Here is a 12193-nt window from a genome sequence, read left to right on the forward strand (position 1 = left end):
CCCGCGGAGGCACCGCTAGGAAATCCATTTCCTATTTTCAATGGTGGTTTCCTTTTTCACTTTAATTGCATTAAGATCCAATCGTGGGGGGACAATGGGCTCTTCTTTCTTAAGGCCACTGCCAGCCCTATGCTGTCGGTCCAGCTTTCAGCATCGCGCCCAACACAGCTTTAATGTTAACATCCTGCAAACGCAACTCCAGTCTGTAGCAGGATCTCATTCCAGGGGAATCTTCTCCTAGAAATATATATATATATATTTTTTTTTTTTTTAATATAGGGATTTTAAAGGCTCTGTGCAGCAGTAAATGCCAGATATGTAACAGAGGAATGGTTTCCACGTTGACCTGTCCATTTCCAGGTTTCCCTATGCTGTAATTACTAATACAAAGGACAGGGTTCCTCTCCACCAGTGCCTATTCTCAACCTAAGCTTCTTCCTAATGAAGTTTGTTTACAAATATTCATTACATTCCACACTTTATTAGCCCAGCCAGTTAATTGTAAGCCCACAGTACCACAAAAGGCAATTACAGCAATCAGTGCATTGATTATCGTGAAAGACGGTCATCCCGAGAATAAAGGTGAAGTAACGAGGCTTTGTTCTAACCAGTAACCAAAGGGTCAGAGCAATCTGGGACCACACCACTACCTCTAAATCCTCCGCTCTCCAGTTCTAGACACATGCAACACAGATCTCAGTGCTAATTAATTGAGCATGACCTGTGGCAGAAAAATTTTCATTAAAAATGAAAGAATATGAAACTTTTTTTTTTTGCTAGAAAGGATTATTACAGGCCACCAGGAACGACTAACAGAACAAAAGCTGAAAACCAGTTGTTATTAAAGTTTGCAGTTATTTCTAAGCCCAAAGCCAAAGGACACAGGTCCTAATTGCTGCATTTGTTATTATTATCGTTGTTATTATTTTGGTTTGCAGCAGCACGAACCAAAGCGGCCATCAGAAGGCTGGAGGTGGTGATGAAGAGTCCTGCGAAGGCTGTCAAGTGCAAGATGCAATCGTTTTTCAACACATTGAGAACCAAGACTTCAGAGCAGGAGCAGGCATCAGGAGCTCTGCACCAAGAGACACACACGGAGTTTAACAAAGCCCCTCGGAGAGCTGTGGTTTTATCTGCTCCGAGGGAATGAGCACTCCCTGTGCAGCACTGCAACGTGGCACACCTGCAGAAGGCATTTTCTACAAAACACATCTAAGGTTTTATTATTTGTGCCGGCACCACGGGCTCTGGTGCACCCCCAACCTCCTCCGTGAGTCCCAGGGGTTCACCATTGCGACGGGTCACGCTTCCCCTCCACCACTTCGCTCTTTGCTCTTGCATCAACAGCCGTGAAAAGGAAAGGGGGAGCAGGGAGAGCGTGCTCAAGAGAAGGAAAAAGAGAGAAGAGATGAGGTTTGGGGCTGCAAAAGTCAACTTGACAGAGGGATCTGGCAAGAGCTGACATACTGCAAGCCGGAGATGAAAGCACAGAGCGCAGGGCTCGCAGCGTGCTCACTGAAAGGGTGGCACGATTCTCACAAGGAAAACACATTTTTGACACCTCCTCAAAAGCGCTCCCATAAAAGAGCCATCTAGCAACCCAGCGCTGCTAAATTTACCCCGACTTCATCTTTTTGTCAAATATGCCTGAAAGCTGCTCAAGACATGTGGCCAATCCAAACCTAAACCAAAATGTTTGTTAAAACGTGTCTTAAACTGATCCACGTGCCAAAGCCAGCCATGCAGCCCAGGAACACGCCAAGCAGCCAAGGGAAAGCTCACAGAAGCCTGCACGAAGATTTGCAGAGCTGTATTTGAAAAAGCAGCTGGGGAGGGGAGAGAGCGAAATGAACAACTGCCCGAAATCCTTCCCCGCCTTCAAGAAAATGTCACCCTTAAATCCCTACCTGTTCCGCTCACCTTGCTGCCGTCAGATTTTTATTAGCCCTTCTCTGGAGCAATTCCCTGGCACTTAGCATGCAGGAGCCGTCCGCGGGAATAGATCCTGCTGCCACAGATAATGCGGTTCTGAGGGAAGCCCATCAATTGTTAATGGCCATGCAAATTGTTGAAACTAGAGAGTTATTCACAGTTATCTCACTGTGATTTGGTAAGTGTCCATGCCTGATGCGATCACTCACTTGATATATTATTCCATTGCAACTCAAGGAGTAGCCTTACCTTTCGGTTTCAGGAGGAAAGGAAAGCGTGAGGGAGAGCGGGAGGGTGGAGGGCTGCTATTTGTTTTACATGATTTTAAACAGCCACAGGAACCTTCCTGTGTGAGGGTTTCACAGCACACTAAATCTCTCCCCGAGACTCCAGCCGTGCCTTCCTGCAACGCTTAAACCCCTCTGAGCAGAAACTAAAGAAGTTTAGCATGCAATTTCAGCCCCTGATCTTGCAAAGCACCTTCTTACGTTTCAGCCGCGCACACAGCTCCACATCCTCTGTGGCACTGGCTCTTCAGGCTGAGGATCGCATGGTTTTACATTTTCTGATCAGGGCTTTCTCCTGCTTATGCAAAACTTTTTGCTGCCACTCAGTAAGCTGTAGGCATCTCCTCAAATCCATAGCGCAGTCGCTCTCTTGCAGCACCAACTTACCGATTATTAATTTTCGGCTTTATTGCAGCTCCAACATATTAGATGCCGTTCTTTGCTTCCTGCCTGAGATTTATTACTTTTAGCGAAGTGCAGTTTGTTTTTTGATTTTGTTTGTTCGTTTTTAAACAGCCCTTGAGGGGGAAGTGTTACTCTTCTTTATTAAGTAATTCTAAATTCGCTGTATACAAAATAAATCCTGTAATTATGTTTCTCACTAGGATTAGATAAATTATATTTAATTAAAAAAATCTGCTAGCACCCAGCACAATGGTTGGTGGCAAATCGAGTGGATGAAACATTTATGTGTTTATCTTCCCGCAGCAGCTGATTGAGCCCATGAGCAGGCACACCCAAGCAAGCCTTCTCGGATACAGAAGCAGACATCAGCCCAAAGATTTGTCCTCCCCTTCGGATGAAGGTCCTGACTTCCAGAAGCAGCCTCTGATTTCCTTCTTGTAGGCTGCAGCAAGTAGGGTTTTGATGGGCTTTCTAGCAGTCATGCTCAACTACACGATGGCACCAGTAATGCTGGGATTGTGATAAAAGTCTGCCATCATTTGCAGAGCAAAAAAAACGGATCAGAAGAAGTTACGATCTTCTAAGAGAAGAGAAGAAAATGAGGATTTGCAACTACACTTGCCCCATGGCTGCGTGAATGAAATAAAAATGAGCTCCACTGCCTTAACCTTGCACGCCCAAGGGACGCACCAGCCCACTGCTACGGGCAGGGGAACCTCGCCAGCCCGCTCCCAGCACTCACATCCAGCTGCAAACGCAGGAAAAGGTGCATTTGGCAGAAGCAAAGAAACATTTATACCACATATACATACACCATGCTGTTTTTACAGCCTTGGAGAACTGATCCTTCGCAGGACAGAGTCCCCTTGTCTACCCCTAAACCACTGTGGCACATGTTTTCCCTTCAGCAAGCACTGCTGGGGTGCTTGCTGAAGGGAAAACAGAGCTCTCGGCTCCGTGTAGGAGCTGAGGAGTGATTGATCCCATTGATTTGTGTCAACAGCCTGACATGGCTGCATCGACCGGCGGTAATTTTGTGGGAGGAGCCGGGAAGGGGAGCGAAGGCGGCGGCGCCACCGCTACCACGCCACCCTGCTGGAGGAGAGGACATGGCTGGAGATCCTGGAGATGTTGGAGGTGCTGGAGATCCTGGAGCAGCCATCAGCAGGGCCAAACCAGGCCTCGAGCCGGCAGGAGGGAGCAGGCAGACATTTCACATGCCCGTGTTTACGGCAAACCCACGGCTCGACGCCCAACTGTATAATTATAATCCATTACAATTATGCAAAGAAGTAACACTGCAGAAAGGCCTTCTCATTTCCCATTCTTCGCGCTGAATACTTTTGTTTTGCAGCCAATCAACTAAATTAGCCCTAATTCTGTTTCATTCACAAACACAAAGAGTATATTAGAGGGAAAAAAGTGAACAAACAGGAAATTCACTTAGGAACCCAGGAATTATTTCGTTTTCGTGTATTTCTGAACCAGAAACCATCATGAGGATGAAAGTCCATAGCAGTAACAGCAGCTTCAGCACAGGAGCCCTCAGGAGAGGCACCAGGATGAGCAGAGATGTGGGGCAGGTCTGAGTGAGGTGAGGAGAGACAAAAGATTCATAAATTACAAATGGCCATTCATCCCCATCTATGAAAACCAAAAAACCCTAAGTAAGTTCTTGTGGGGACTGCCACTCGCCAGCAAAGACAACATCTCCCTCGGATGACCATCCCTTTTTATTGGGAAGTCACAATTCAGATGTTTTCTGAGAAGGGAACATGGTAAATATTAATGAACTGCATTTCAGTTTTATGCAACACTTCCTCTAAAACCCTCTAAAGTAATCTCCAAAAATGCTCATGGGAAGCAAAGCGTTCTTCCCCATTTTGAAGGGGGATGGAAACGCGATGCCTTGGCCAGGGGCAAAGCTGGCCATGGATGGCAGCTGCCCATGGGAAGAGAAGGAGGTCCCATAGCAGCCACCAACGGGACTGCAGGAGCACTGGGAAGCCTTTCCTACTGCATCATGAACCAGGAGCCCCGCCTGGCCAGCATAAACACCCCCACAGGGGCATCTTCCAGGTCAGCACCTGCTTACCTCCAGATCTGCACCCTCTCCAAGAAGGCGGCACTATAGCACCTGAGAAACCGAGGCTACACCTCAGCAAGAGGGGGTGGGAGAGATGAGCAGGGGAAATGCAGTGTTTACAGAAAATGGCATCGCTTTCCTCCCATTACTGAGGAGCCCTAACCCCGTGGCTGGCTGAAACTTGTGTTTCCTTACTTCCAATACATGACACTGTTTCAGAAAGTCACATCCCATTTGGAAAGCCAACTAACTGCACACGCTCCTTTCTCCGCAAAGCAGCTAGGCACAACATTTTGCTGAGCCAGGGCCTTCATTTCTTGAAGCATTACTTCCCTTTTCTCAAGTGAAACAAATCTCCTCTCTTTTGTTCTCATTTTCGATTCACTCCTTCAGGGAGCGCTCTGGCCAGGACACCCCTACGGCCCCAAATCCCCAGCAACCTGGAAAGCTGCAGGACCTTAACTGTAACCTAAAGTTACGCATTCCTGAGCGCTGAATGCCTCTCCGTGCAAGCAGGGACAGGAGGATGCAGCTTGCATCATCCTCCAGCCACAGCCAAGTCCTTGGGAAATCAGCCACCCTCGCAGCACGTCGCTTAACTTCCTTCGGAGCCGGCTGTCTGTGTACCCACCGACTACTTCGCTCGGGTTAGCAAAATGGTTTGTTTACCCAAGACCACAAAACGCTGTGGATTTGCTGAAAAGAAACCCTGCATCAAGGACGGGAAAAGAGTCGCAGGTAATACTGCAGAAATCACCAGATTACGGCGCAGTCTCCCGACTCACATCTGCTGAGCAAATACGCGCTCCGTGCCCACCAGCTTCATTCACTTCCTGCTCACAGACGCCTGCCGTTCGCCTTTCCAGTGGGCTGAATATGGGAGAAGAGGATTATTTCCAGCAGTCAAACTCAAACCTCAAATGACTTTCCCAACACTACGTGGATATGCAATCATACACATCTCGGAGAGCACGTTTATCCTTATTTACTGATCAAAACCTCGAGGACACATCGCTAAGGCCTTACTCAAACTAACCCAAGCCAGCAGATGTGCCCCACAGGGCGAGAAGGCAGGGGCACAGCAGGTCTCAGTCGTGGCTGGACAGCAGGAGGCAAACACAGCCCGGCAGCTCTTTGTACAGACCTGGCTTGGCTTTGCTCGGGGCTCAGAGTGCTTCCAACTTGCCTGTTTGGGATTTAATTCTGCTAAATGTGAAAACGATGGCAATAACCACTTTTGGGTTCGAGTGCTGCCAAACACGGTGATTATTTACCAATAAATTACCCCAGAACGATTCTCTTCAAAAAGTAAAAGCAGTTCTCACCTACATTTCTGCCTACAGGAAAGAAGGGGTTGGACCAGCCAGCCATCCACTGCAATTTGTTGTCACCGCAGAGCCTCGGATTAGATGCTGGGCAGAAGAGATGCCGAAAAGCCTGGAGCAAGTGATTATAACAACACCTCGCCCCACAAGAAAAGGAGTTGAGGTTAGGAGGGAGGCTGGCCACGGGCAGGGCGGCTGCAGCCACGCCACGTGTGGACAGCCAGCACCCGCGTCCCTTTGGTGCCTTTCGGGGCCGCCAGGCAGCTCCATCCTCTGTGGGAACCTAGAATCTTTCCCCACCTGCACACGAGGATGCTGAGATTGGTACAGAGAGCAGGGGGAGGAAGGCAGTGCAGCACATTTCAGGTGCAGGGGAGCACGTCGATACTTACCTGCTCCCTGTGCTCTGGAATAAACGCCTTGTGAAAACAGGCAAGTCTCCAGATCCTTGAAAATTGATATTAAAATAAAAAAGCAGGCTGATGGGGACTGGTCTCTGCAGGAGCCAAGATACTCTGGGAAAATGCCCAAGCTCTCTCAGTAGTTCTTGAGCTGCATCCAAGCTCCAGCAGCGGCCTGGTGATATTTCGGATCCGTGGGCCGGTTCCCGGCTCAGCGCAGCTCGCCGGATTCGGGAACAGATCTGTCCTGGACATCAGCTACCACGACACTGGATGATGGATGACTTCTCAGCCCTGTCCTAAATAGCTGCTAACTCAGAAAACCTTCTAAATAATTCTGAAAATAATGCTTTAAGTGATTAAAGGGGGCATTTATGCTTTACTACAACACGCTGAAGCTCGAGATGCTGAAAACCCAAGAATTTCTTGCTCAGAACATGCACGTACACGCGCGTGCAACATCTAGATTATCATCACATGCTCGGTGGGCATGCCTCAGCCTCACTTCGTGTTTTTCTGCCAGCCTTGTGAGCGGCAAACTCACCCCTAGTGTCTACCACTTCTTTTTTTTTCTCTATATGTGTATTTTACTCCTGGTGGGGAAGGAAACAAAACTGAAAGTCACTTTTCTTCCCAGCCCGTGCTCAGCACACATCCCTGTACCCTTTGCCCAGGACACTACTTCCATGGCAGGAGGTGCAGCAGCAGCTGACACCCGTTCCACCAGCAGAGTGCACACCAGGTAAGCCCACAGGGCACCAGGGATCACCGAAAGCACCCGCAACGTGTTCAGCTGGGAGCCTTCCCACACGAAACCACAGCAGCTGCCCCGTGTCCCGCCAAGGTGCCGTACACTGGCTGCCCTCCACCACAAGAAAAAAAATCACATCTGCCCAAAACCACATTTTTTTGCTCACTTCCCCCTTTTCTTTCCTCCTTTCTTTGACTCTGCTCATTAGCCGCGTCCTCCCCCACCAACGTTTCATTACCAACACCAACCTCAGCTATCCTGCACAGGTAAGAGCAGGGAACACTCGAATGGGCTTCCGATGAGACCTGGCATTTTTGGATACCATCGCTGCTGCTCGCTCCATCTTCTGGAGGCAGGGTTGTTCACCCATCGGGGGAAACACCACAGACAACACCACCGACTTTCCTAGAAAGATCCCCGTTGTGGTGCAGATCTCTCCTCTGCATCTGGCTGTACTGAAACGCTGCATTCCTGCATTTCTTTCGGTATCCATAGCCACTTGTGTTACCTTCCAAAAAGCAATTATTTGGAACCAGTTAGGCCTGTACATGAATTCTGCCTTTGTTTAAAGCACTTTGTACATATGTATATATTTAGACTGTCATTAAATATTTAAGAGGCTGTCTTCAAACTTCAGCAGCAGTTTGCCTGCTTAACCCTTTGTGAGAAGGAAAGCTCCGTGCTAAAATCCTACTGAACAGGAGCTCAGCAGGTCCGGTGGCAAAGGCCAACTTTGACGAGCCAAAGGCACCGCAGAGAAACCAGGGATTTTCTTTGTTTTCCCTGAAATCCTGTTTGCTAGTAGTCAAAGAGTGATAATGCAATTCATTTTCGTCTGCATCAGCTTTATCTGCCGAGATGCGTAACCGGGATGCAAATTAATTAGCTGTTAACACACAGACAGATCCCTCAATACAATTAGGAGATGGAGTTTAACACACACGTGCCCTTCCCACCTTGCTCCCGACGTGGTGAGGCACTCCTGCACTTCCCACAGGTAAGGTCACCTCTCCTGGCGGGGAAGGAACGCATCCTACAGACCTCACACACACGCACCTCCACCAGCTGACCGGTCACCCTACCCTCAGGACGCGACCTTGTCAGGTTTTGTGAAGCCAGCTGAGCATCAGGCGCGGTCAGCATCCGAACGGGAAGAAGAGAAGAGGCAGGACACGGGAGGAAGCGGTCCTGAAGAATCAGCAGATGGCATACTTCGCTGTAAATCAGCTCCGAGCCACGGGCGCGAGGGGCAGCAGCACACTGCCAGGTGCTCTCTGGGATCGGATGCGAGGTTAAGGAGCTTCGGCACCCGCACTGAGCTGCCCGCCGGCTCCCTCGGTAGCCTGGCCACAAATTCGGCCTGCCTCAATTCATCATGTAACCTTATTTGCTTGGAATCCTCATTTTATTACCTTCTGTCTTAAAAGGTAGCAGCGTGAGGGAATGCTGAAGTCACCAGGCACCACCCCAGATACAGCTGCATCTCGGAGCCAGACTGGTTTTTGCACGAAGGAGGGTTATGTACGCTCTTCCCTACAAAACAAGCTGCAAAGGCATTTTAGGAAGGCCAAAAAATATGAGGAGAGCTCTGTCTTTTACTAGGCCAAATGCTGTAAACTGGGGAAAAAGAAAAAATAAAAAAAAAGGCCATACTCACGTCAAGCAACCGGCTGGTGTTTGCTTTATGACAACTTGACAACACACGTTCTGCACAACAGAACAAATAATCAAGACTTTTCAGATCTTTAAACTAGCTCAAATTACTCCAAGCCCTGTCAGACAACAGCATGACCTGGAGAAATGTGCCAGGTCTGCCTTCTTCTCCGCCACAGCCTGGGTCCCTATAACCGTGCCCTACAGGGCAGCCAAAGGGACTCCCAGGTCACCAGCAGCAGTGTGAGTTTAGCTTAGCACCTCTGCTGGATTTCTCATCATTTGGTACCTCCGCTGGATTTTTTTTGCACCATTTCATCACTCCATCACCAGTTTCCCGAAAGTGAATGGCATGAAAAGCGTACAAAGTATTTGCATTGCCGACTTCTCCCCCTTTAGGGGGAATTTACAGGAACGGGAAGGCGAACCAAGTTCACCCAGGAACACGCAGCCCTCCCGGTGTTTTGGTGCTAACCCGGCCGATCCCTCTCAAAGCCCCGTGGCTACTTTCGGTGGGGAACCAGGCAGCCAACTGCAAATTCTGATCAGCGTTAATGGCACCGTGGTTTCTCCACCGCTCCTCCCCAGGAGTATTTTCCCACCCACGTTCCCCATGCGCTGCAAACCCCTTCCTCTAGCCCTCGGCAGCTTCCACGGCGCGAGGCTGCTCTGTTTTAACTCAGCGCCTGGCTCCACGGGGCACATTCCCATGCTAAAAACTTCACGTACGTCCACCCTGCAGGAGATGCAGCGGTGGTCAGCATTTCAACGGGCTGCAAACAGCTTCATCAGCAGCGCAGCTCCGGAGGTAATTCCCAGAAAGCGATTTGCCCGGCAGCTCTTTGTACAGACCTGAGAAGCGCGCCGGGAAGGTAACAGCGCAGCAACCTGACGGCGCCAGCAAATACAAATAATAAGTATCAGGGGAAGCCAGGAGCGTTAAGGGAAACGCGAGCTGTGCTCACACCACGGACGTGTTCCCTCACACACAAAAATCAGGAACTCCAACGCGAAGCATTCACACAGAGAGCGTTTCTTTTTCCTCCTTGTTCCTCTGATGTTTTATCAGCTCGAGCCAAGGGGAAACCAGCCCGTGAGGCAAGCTGCTGCCTCGGGTAAACCACCCGGGCAGCAGGCAGTGCTTTCGGACACCATCCCAACCACCGCTATCACCAACTCCAGCCCTCCTCAAACTTTGTCTCGGGCACAGCATTTACCCAGAGAGGCAGGACGGGGATGCAGGATAGCCTGAGGTGCTCGAGCATCCTCCAGCAGCATCCTCGCCCGCCGAGCCGAGGGCACCAGCGCTCCGCCGGTCCCCAGGCGATGCGAGCCACAGCCACGTCCCCCGTGGCCCCTTCCGCCACCTCCCTCCCTGCTCCCCGACCCAAAGCATCGCTCGGGGCCAGCCAGAGGGGTACACGGAGCCTCTCCCCTGTCCCGAGGGCTGCCACCGGCGCCGTGGCCCCGGAGCCGCGCGCTGACTTACTTTTCGTATTCGGTGTTGTCTTTATCGCAGCGCGAATCCTTGTGCTTTTGCCAGTCTTTGCCATGCTTGCAGGTGGTCAAGAGGACAACATCCTCCCCGTTATGGACGTGATATAAGGCATTCCTGGTGTCTGACCCTATCCCTGTCAGGTACCTTTTCCCCTTGAATACCAACATGTACTTCCTGAGAGGAGGGATGGTGTTAAACCGCAAAAATCCCTTCTCCCCTCCTGTCCTAGGATGATCCTTAGAAAAGAGCGGAATAGAAACATCAAAATTGGGTCTGAAGTTTTCAGTACTGATGCTGGCTTTGGCCAGCATGGCCTGGCCGATGTCGAAGCCCACGTCCTCGGTGTAGTCGGGCCAGGTGCCGGAATATAAATTAAAAATCAAGTGATTGCGACCATTGTTCCACAAGTGGAGGCTCTGCACTTTGGAGCGGAGGTTGTGCACGTACTGCGGGGAGAGCTGGTCCCGGTCCAGCGTGTCCAGGCTGAGGACGAAGAGACACGCCTGGCTGGGGTCGGAGGTGTAGAAGCGGGAGCCCTCGATGGCCGCCAGCACGTTCTGGTAGCTCTCGGCGATCTTCTCCCCTTTCTGCTGCGGGTACACGTAGACCTTGAAGCCGTTTTTCTGGCAAAGGGCGAAGTCGAAGCAGGACTCCATGCGGCACCGCCGCCCGCGGTACAGCCCGGCGCTGCCGTCCCGCCGCTGCCGGGGCGACACCCGGCCGGCCCCGCCGCCCCCCCCGGCCCCCTCCGGCTCGCCGAAGGAGCGGAGGGCGTCGGGGAAGCGGGGCCAGGGCCGCTGCTCGCTGCCGGGCCGCGGGGCAGCCCCATGCCGGCCGGCGGGCGGCGGGGCGCGGGCTGCCCGCAGCTGCACGCCTCCGAGGTAGAGCAGCAGGGCGAGACAGGTGGCGGCGGAGAGCAGCGTCAAGTAGCGTTTTTTGGCCTGCATGTGGCCGCCGGGGGGTCCGGGGGGCTGCGGAGGAAGGCTGCGGGGGCGGCCCCACTGCTCCGGGCGCCGCTCTCAGCTCCTCCACCGCTCCGCCATCTTCTCGCTGCCGTCGTTGCCGGCCGCTTCCAGCTCCCCTCGCCCGCCTCCGCTCGGCGCCGTTCCCCAAGCCGCGGGCTGGGGCCGCGCATGTGGGCGACCGCCCGCCCGGGACTTGCTCGCCGCCGGGCTCTCAGCGGCGGGCGGCAGCGGGCCGGCGGCGGCCCGGCGGGGCGCCCCGCATGCACTCAGGGGCCGGCCCCCCGCGCGGGGCGGGCACCGGGGCAGCCCCGCTCCCGCCTTCGCGGCGCGGCGCTCCGCCACGCTCCCTCCCCTTCCTCCTCCTCCTCCTCCTCCTCCTCCTCCTGCTGCTGCTCCCACTGCTGCTGCTGCTCGGGCTGCCGGCGGCGGGGCGCTCACAGCCTGACGAAGCCCTGCATCGCCCCGAGCTGCCCTCCGCGGAACGGCGGCGGGGACCGGCGGCAGCCCCCTGCTCCTCCTCCTCCTTTCTCTTCTTCCTCCTCCTCCTCTTCCTCGCCCTCGTCCCCCCGCGCCCCCCTCCCGGCTCCGCCGCCGCCCCCCCCCCGCCCGCTGCCGCCGCCGCCGCCGCCGCCCCCGGCCCGGCCCCGGCCCCGGCCCCGCCGCGCTGACCTCACCCAGCCACGCAGCCCCGCGCCCCCATTGGCTGGGCGTCACGTCCGGGGGGGCGGGGCTTCCGCTGCGCCCATTCATAAAGCTGCCGGGCGCGGGGGGCGCTGCGGCGCCGGCGGGGCGCGTCCGGAGACCGCGGTGCCGGGTCCTGTGCATCGCGATCCGGGCTTGGTGCTGCTAAATCGTGTCTCAAATCGTGTCACCGAGCGATTTTACGCCAG

The 12193-nt window shown here is 53.1% G+C and overlaps 1 protein-coding gene across 1 annotated transcript in view; it reads right to left on the reverse strand.

Annotated features, from left to right (window-relative positions):
• The window catches only part of EXT1 (exostosin glycosyltransferase 1), a 163505-nt gene extending 151874 nt beyond the window's left edge, over positions 1-11631 (reverse strand). The window contains exon 1 of the mRNA XM_084281501.1: positions 10330-11631. Coding sequence (XP_084137627.1) covers positions 10330-11285 — 956 coding nt within the window. The 5' untranslated portion in view covers positions 11286-11631. The remainder of the gene's footprint in view (positions 1-10329) is intronic.
• Between the last annotated feature and the right edge of the window lie 562 nt (positions 11632-12193).

The sequence above is a fragment of the Netta rufina genome (assembly GCF_964035555.1).
Source record: "Netta rufina genome assembly, chromosome: 2".
NCBI classification, from domain to species: domain Eukaryota; kingdom Metazoa; phylum Chordata; class Aves; order Anseriformes; family Anatidae; genus Netta; species Netta rufina.